The 7,654-nt window shown below is 42.2% G+C and overlaps 1 protein-coding gene across 1 annotated transcript; it reads right to left on the bottom strand.

Moving 5' to 3' along the window:
• Positions 1-1,411: 1,411 nt before the first annotated feature.
• LOC142013412 (killer cell lectin-like receptor subfamily G member 1) lies at positions 1,412-7,180 on the bottom strand. Its single transcript, XM_074994789.1, has 4 exons — positions 7,060-7,180; positions 4,650-4,801; positions 4,011-4,114; positions 1,412-1,523 (listed from the first exon to the last, which is right to left on the bottom strand). Exons 1-4 carry the CDS (start codon positions 7,178-7,180, stop codon positions 1,412-1,414), a joined length of 489 nt encoding a protein of 162 aa, XP_074850890.1.
• Positions 7,181-7,654: the final 474 nt, after the last annotated feature.

Here is a 7,654-nt window from a genome sequence, read left to right as displayed (position 1 = left end):
GGTTAATTTTAGGTCATGTCAATCAACATAATATTTTATTTTATTCATTTACATTTTTAATTTCACTCCAATCCTCCATCTGCCTCCTATTTTTGTTTCAAAGGAAAGGGTAAACAGGCACTCCTAAATGATGTACGCTATCCAAATCACTGTTTTGCAGACCTCTGTCACACATTTTCTCAGACATATTGTTTTTTTTTTAAAAAAAACATTTTCTGGGGAAAATGTGCAAACATAGTTAGTAATTAGTGAAGGATACTTAAAAAATAAAGAAAATATTGAATCTATATATCATGAAATATCACTCACAGCAAATTATTGTCCTTCTTGTGGGGGAGTGCTGTGTCTGAAGTTTCATGGACTAGCATGGGAATAAGTAAATGCAATGCAATATTGAGAACTCTAGAAGCAACTTAAAAAAAAACAGATTAAAGAATAACTGAATGGTCTCTGTTACTCATTTCAAGAACAATATATCAATGTTGTAACATTTTAAAAGTAATAATATTTAATATTGTAAAATTATTTTCCTCTTATCCTTTCGGCTTTCCGTGCCATGCTTCATAGTCAATCTGAGCAGATTGTCAGCAAATCCCAAGACTTGTGTAGTTGTAGGTTTCTTTGTAGATGGTTCTATAAAGTTTGTTTTGTTAATAATAGGGTTGTTAACTCTAGGCCAACCGCTTTTACCATGGGGGGAGGTGACATTCATAAGCAGAGGCCTAAGGTACACCCTTCACATCAAGCGGCAAAACTTCATCACAAATGAGGAGCTTTGGACCAGAGCAGGACAACAGCCAATTGACATTGAAATCATGAGGAGAAAGTGGGGATGGCTATGCCACTCAGAAAACTATCATTCAGCATAGTCCACCAGGCTGTCATATGGAATCCACAAGAAAAACGCAAAAGAGGAAGTTCTCGGACAACGTGGAGAAGGTCTACCGAGAGAGAGAAGAACAACAACTGGGGTGCTTCTAGAGCCAGCTAGAAGTTTTGTCCCAAGACAGAGTGAAGTGGAGGAGACTTGTAGATGAGCTGTGCTCCACATGGACTACAAGGTTTAAGTAGTAGCAATTATTTTCCTCTACTGTTTTTTTTTTTCAATTTCCAGTAATTTTAAAGTACAACCATGTTGAAGAGCAGGAACACAACCATCACTAACATTTCCATTTATGAGGAATTTACCTTGTTGCACAACTAAATTATACTGTTCTTCCTAGGGCCTCAAGTACAATTTCATTCCAACAGCTAAATGATTCCTGGAACCATGCCAGTCCCAGCAGCTAAGCCCCTTAAAGTACCAACAGAGTTGGTCCTCTGTGAAGATGATTTAGGGACATGCTTGCAGGATGATCACGATCTTGCAATCATGAGCAATGGCTATTTTCTAGGAAAATGCAGAAGGACATCATTTCAGATCTTTTTCACATATCCAAAAGGAAGGAACTTCGCAGCTTGAAGCTTGGAGCAAACCTTGTAACAGAACTACACAGTCCTGCACATGGCTGTTAGAGATCACTCTGCAAAATAAATGCATAGAACATGAGCACACACATACAGAGGTGAGCAAATTAGCAAGAGAACTCCAAAACTAGGAGGATGAAAAATTCAACACTCAGTGATAAGAGACAAACAGTTCCATAGCATGTGAAGAGGTGACTGAATCAGAAGCGGACAGTCAGGGTAGGTCCACACAGCAAAGTTATTTTGAAATAACAGCCATTTTTCTGTAATAACTGTCTTAGCAGCTACACAATGCAACTGCTATTTTGAAATAATTTCGAAATAGCTCTTGGTTTATTTCAAAATTGGTAAGCCTCATTGCAGTTGCATCTATGCTACCCTTTCCTTTCAGAAGGGGCACGTAAACATAGCGGATCAAAAATGCTAAGGAAGCACTGATATGAATATTCATATCCACTTTTTTTTGAGAAGAAGGGTGCTTTCAAAATCAGGGCACCCTTTTGAAGGATCCCTGGCTACCTGGCTATTTTTGTTTCAAAATCAGCATTTTTGACAAGCCAGTTGGGCGTTATTATGCAAATGAGGTGCTGAATATTCATATCAGTGCTTCATTTGCATTTTTGAGCTGCCATAATTTACGTGACCCTTCCGAAAGGGAGAGGTAGTGTAGCCACGAGCTATGTGTAGCTGCTGTATTTCAAAATGCCCAAGTGCTATTTCAACATGCATTTTGTGGGTAGCGGTGCTATTTTGAAATAAACTATTCCAGAACAGCAATTCCAGAATAGCTTATTTCAAAATAAGGCTACTGTGTAGACATGCCCCTAATAATTGTTAAAGTGTAAAATTTCGCTGACTCTATTAACATTAATACCCTGCCTTGGACACATATTAAGTTAAATTTGGCAATACAGATTTACTCCATTTTCACAAAGAAGCAATTTGTGGGACTGGGATAAAAGCGACAGCACTGCAGGTCTCCTCAGGGGAAGATGATCTCTATACTCAGAGAAAATAAAGTGGGTAAAACTAACAATAAACAGGCAGAATCAGAAGGTGCATGATGTACTGTTCAATGCAGTGTGCTGGGATGCTGAGGCATTAACCACGAACCACTGACTGTTAAAGTAGCAAGTCAATTACCTTGCATGCCCTTCAATTTCCCCTCAATAAAAGTCATAATACTAGCACACCAAGAATCTGATTTTTGCACCTTCATTAACTAGTGCTTGTAACGTATTTTGACAACTCCAGACGGGACACGTCAGAGCTATCATTGTTGTCATCAGCATTATCATTAAAACCTGTGATCAAAATCCTTAATCAGTTGTTAACCCTGTGTATATGTTGGTAACTCTCCTGTGATTTCTGGAACAGTTGTGTGTTTAAGGAATGATTGTTGCTGTGAAAACTGGCCCAACAAATTTAGCTTAACTTGGAGCTCAACTTCGTTATGTGAAAATTTATGACATGATAACACTGTTATGAAACAAATGTTGAAGGGAAGAGGTGTGAATGGAAGACAGACTGAATTTATGTCAATCAAAAGGCCTACTAATATAGTTGAAGGACTGTGCTGAAATCTTGTTTGATGGAAACTAAATCAGTCCAACCAGAATTAATAAGCCAAATTGGGGTATAAGGAATTAGGCTTCTTGGGTGAATTAAATACTGCAGGCTTGTGTTAAGTGTACCCACCATTGGTACTGGTTACTTAACAAAAAAGAAGACTTTGGGAAGAAAAGATGGCTACTACTAGAATGAGCTTCACCATCAAACTTGCCACCCCCACTCTTGCCTGGGACCCCAGTCCCTGACAGATTGATCCCGTGAAATATGCTGACCAAACAGGGCCAAAAAGAGGGCTCCAGTTGACATCACTATGCCTACTAGCTCCAGCTGAATCCCAATAACCACGTGGGTGAAATGGGATTGGACTTTAACAACAGAAGCAAGCTCAACTAACTTCTTCTTTCCCCGAATGGTCAGTTACTATAATATTTGATACTGTCCAAGACCACCAGATCAGGGAAGATACCCTTCTAAAACTCCACTGAAAAGGAATGAGGGGAGGAGGCATGTTGATAAAATAAAAGCCATACTTAATACTTTACTTTTGAAATGCTTTATCTGAACTTCCCTTCCTTTTCGTCTGTTTAATAAAAAATTATAAGGGTTTTTAACAGTGTGTTTGCCATAGAATCGTAGAATCCTAGGGCTGGAAGGGCCCTCAGGAGGTCATCTAGTCCAGCCCCCTGCTTCAAGCAGGATCAACCCCAACTAAGTCATCCCAGCCAGGACCCTGTCAAGCCGATAATCTTGCCATGATGATAAGCAAGTTGAGGTCTCACTATACCAAAAATTCATCTTGCTTACCACTGTTAATGTGGTCAGTGATGTGATTTTGGTACATGCTTGGCATACATATTGCATGTACATTAATAAAACACTAAACACCAAGAATATGAAGACTTGACCCATTTTTAAACCATGAAACCACCACCACCACCGCCACCAATATTGATAAATAGTATCAAACTGACTTGATATAATTGATTCCTGAGCCATCTTCCCAGGCCCAACCAGAGCCAGTGATGTTCCTCAGTCCAATCCAGTGGGGTTCTGTGTGGATCACCTTGAACAGGTCCTAGAACAGAATTCAGCAGAATAAAAGAGACACAGAATCTAAACAAGAACTGCGTGAAGAGTCAAATCCTCACAGGCAAACACAGCTATTTAATGCCAAGGAGTGAAACAGTACATTTTCAAATATCCTATAGGGTGTACCTTTTATTTGGACGGGTCCTGTGAAATAGGTAACTTCAACCTCTTTAACAGTCCAGAGAATTCTGGGGTTTATGGGATAGACCAGTGAAGAACTGGGTGGTTGGAGGCAGGTTGTAACCCTACTGTGGTTGTAGTAGGAGGAGTCCTCACTTCTACAGAATGCATAAGTATCACAAGTGTGTCCTGCCCCCCATTGTTGTTCTTTACACATCTGTCAGTGTTGCAGGTGAAAGGGGCTAATCACTACTGTACCCAATACCAATTTGTCCAATAATCCCACCGAGCTCCAGGATAGACATCCATTTCCTCATCCGCATAGAGGGCTCAGAGCGTTCACAGCTGCCAATGGTATATCTGCAATGCCAGGCCACAAGTCAAAGTGCACAATTATTTACCATTTCCTGGGCATCACTGATCACCAGTAGACGTGATCCCTTGGTAGAACAGGATTTCTGGCTAGAATACCGATCCTTTTTTGTTCTCGAGAAAAAATAACAGCTGTGTCTGTAAGCCACCCACTGATCTGGGCATCCCGGAAGGGAGTGACCTGTAAAGGGATCATAAATGTACCCAACACGTTACTCTTTTTATCTCAGAGAACTGCCAAATGTGCTGTAGATTAAATAAAGAGAATGCTCTCTCACTCACTGTAACGTGGCTAGTCCTGGGAACACCAAGGAATTCTGTAAGACCACCAGGCTCTCTGCAGTCACATTCCCTAAAGAACTATTTAAAATCCACTGTGAGTGGATTCTTGTCCATTTTGTTCATTCCCTTAGAAAATACACTGGATTCTTTCTCCTCTTCGGTGGCCCATCTTTGACTTATCAACTACCGTTTAATGTAGGGGTGTAGCCAAAATCATGATGACTGTGGGTCAGCTCTGCAGACAGGAAGTCTCCCTTTTGTTGTGCAGCTTTGGGCAATTTGGGTGGCTTTTGCCCATGCTCCCGTTTCTGCACCTTCAGTGGGAATCTTTTGAAATCTGCTCCAGTACCAGGCACTAATGGATCCCAAAGCCACCTGAGTCTCAGCCTTGTACCAGTCTAACACTAGCTGGGCAAAGGCATGTGGCTGCCCTCCCAAGGAGAAGGGCTCATTCCACAACCCCTGACAATAGTTTTGTGCAGAGACACCTGCTTTCCACAATAGCAGTCTTGTCATCTGCAGTCATATCCTAGGCCTGCTATAGAGACTGACAGATTTTTTGGAGCATAAGCTTTCACGCATCTGACATGCATCTGACTAAGTAGGTCTTTGCCCACTAAAGCTTATGATCCAAAAATCTGTTAGTCTATAAAATGTCACAGGACTTCTTGTTGTTTTCGCCGACACAGACTAACACGGCTTCCCCTCTGATACTAGGCCCTCTGATACTAGGCCCACATTTTGCTTCTCTCCTGTCAAAAAAGGAACAAATCAGACAGCTCAGGACTTGTTCTCACTGTGGCCAGGTCTACACTGGCCGCGGAAGATCCAGTGCTTAAGGCTGATCTTCCGGGTTGCCGTTTCGCACATGTGTGAAATGGCGCATTCCGGTGTCAGCGTTGGCCCTAGAACTCCTCGAGAGCCTCACTCCTTGTGAGGAATGCTCCTGTCGATGTTCTGCAGCAAGGACAGGGACCAATGTCAATGGCTGCAAAATTGATTTTAGGTACACAATTGGCGTACCTAAAATTGCACAGCAGCTGTTGACTTTCCCAGTAAGTGTAGACGTAGCCTGTGTTACAGGAATCATCACCTCAGAAGGAAGCAGGTGGAGAAGCGTTCAGTCGCAGTCAGGGCAAGGGAGTGCAAACACTTTCAGTCCTTCTGGCAGACTGGTCAGTGTAGCTTAGTTAATCTCTCCTCTGACTTTGAAGTCGATGCTTCTGCTGCTGTTGCTGGTGTTCCTCTTTGTCCTTATAAATCATAGCAGAGCTCCATCCTGAGCTTACTTCTGCCTTGCCAGGCACTGCTGGGCCTTTTCCCTCTTTTATCTTACTCCGGACAGAGTTCAAATCCCACTCTGGACGTAACATGTAAACGGGTGGATGCCCAACACAGCACATGCACCTTGTGTCAGCATCCAGATTCACAGACACCCAGACTAGAAGCTTTCATGGGTAAAGGGAGTAGCAGTTTGTACATTCCCCATCTGGGCTATGTCTACACTTAGGAAAAACTTGGAAATGACCATGCTAATGGCCAGATTGAAGAATACTAATGAGGTGCTGAAATGAATATTCAGTGCCTCGTTAGCATGCTGCCCCGCATTTTGCTCATGTGCAGCTCGTCTACACAGAGGTCCTTTTCAGCTGATAGGACTAAGGGGATTTCAATGTTTGCAGGGGCCTTTCAAAAAGGACCCCCATGTAGACGAGCTGCGCACGAGTGAAACGCGGCACTTTCGAAGTGTTGCAGCTGGCAGCATGCTAACGAGGCGCGGAATATTCATTTCAGCACTTCATTAGTATTCTTCGATTTGGCCATTAGCATGGCCGTTTCAATGTTTTTCCTAAGTGTAGACAGGGCCCTGATGTGCTCTGCCCCTTCCGTGTGCTCTCCTCCTTGGGCCAGGGAAAGCCAGGGCAAAATGTGTGTTTAGACATCTCAAGAAAAGGGAATGAGGCGCATTGATAAGGAGGCTGGCTACTTGACTTTTTTTCTTATGGTTCAAAGTAAATCCCTCTAGCCAGATCCTGCCCTTCAGCACAATTATAAATCTAGAATAACCCCCTTACATTCAGCAGGGTCAACTTACATTTAGACCAGTGACTTTAATATCAGAATTTAGCCTTTATTGTCTTTCATGCACATACTTACACTTGGCAGCCAAGGCCACTGCTGTTCCCAATAACACCAGGCAGAGGATCCCCATAATCACTGCACTGATCCTCCAGGGAAAGGTTGCATCTAAAGAGTTAAACAGGAAGAGAATGCACATAAAGATATAATGAGATCCTGTTGTAAGAATCAGGGTCTTACTATTGCTTGGGGAGAAATACCCGGATCCCAAAGCCACCTACCAGATTAGACCTGAAAGCTAGCTCTGATCTAACTGCCACTGCATGTTGCTTGAGCAGCTGAGTTCATTACATGACTGCCAGAGCTCAGAGTCTTAGTTTCAACCCTTGGTGACCATCTCCCTTCTTGGGTCCTAGATGTTATCGTCTAAATAACCTAGCCATGCGTGAAACAGCAGAGGAACATTTTTACTTATAATTCTAGAAGTCTAAGGGGTGAGGGAATAGCGGTTTGACTGCAGATGTAAAACAGAAAATATGTTAGTGTCATGTTAACATGCAATACCTTTGCTTTCAGAGTTTCTACATCTTTGACTCTTCTGGTGCTCAGAAGTATGATGTTTCAGTTCTATATAAGTCACTTCTTGCTCACTCATTTCTGGAGGATGGTAAGT

The sequence above is a fragment of the Carettochelys insculpta genome, chromosome 1 (genome assembly GCF_033958435.1).
Source record: "Carettochelys insculpta isolate YL-2023 chromosome 1, ASM3395843v1, whole genome shotgun sequence".
Taxonomy (NCBI): domain Eukaryota; kingdom Metazoa; phylum Chordata; order Testudines; family Carettochelyidae; genus Carettochelys; species Carettochelys insculpta.
The sequence above is the reverse complement of the archived record's forward strand: the minus strand, read 5'-3'. Positions and strand labels throughout refer to the sequence as shown.

What these genes read in the sequence shown, in the direction of transcription:
- LOC142013412 (XM_074994789.1), bottom strand. Translation starts at nt 7,180, where the DNA reads ATGTGCATTCTCTTCCTGTTTAACTCTTTAGATGCAACCTTTCCCTGG. An exon ending in AGTGGCCTTGGCTGCCAAGT is followed by an intron (nt 4,802 to 7,059) that starts GTAAGTATGTGC and finishes ATCCCTTTACAG; the next exon opens with GTCACTCCCTTCCGGGATGC. An exon ending in TCAGTGATGCCCAGGAAATG is followed by an intron (nt 4,115 to 4,649) that starts GTAAATAATTGT and finishes ATTCTGTTCTAG; the next exon opens with GACCTGTTCAAGGTGATCCA.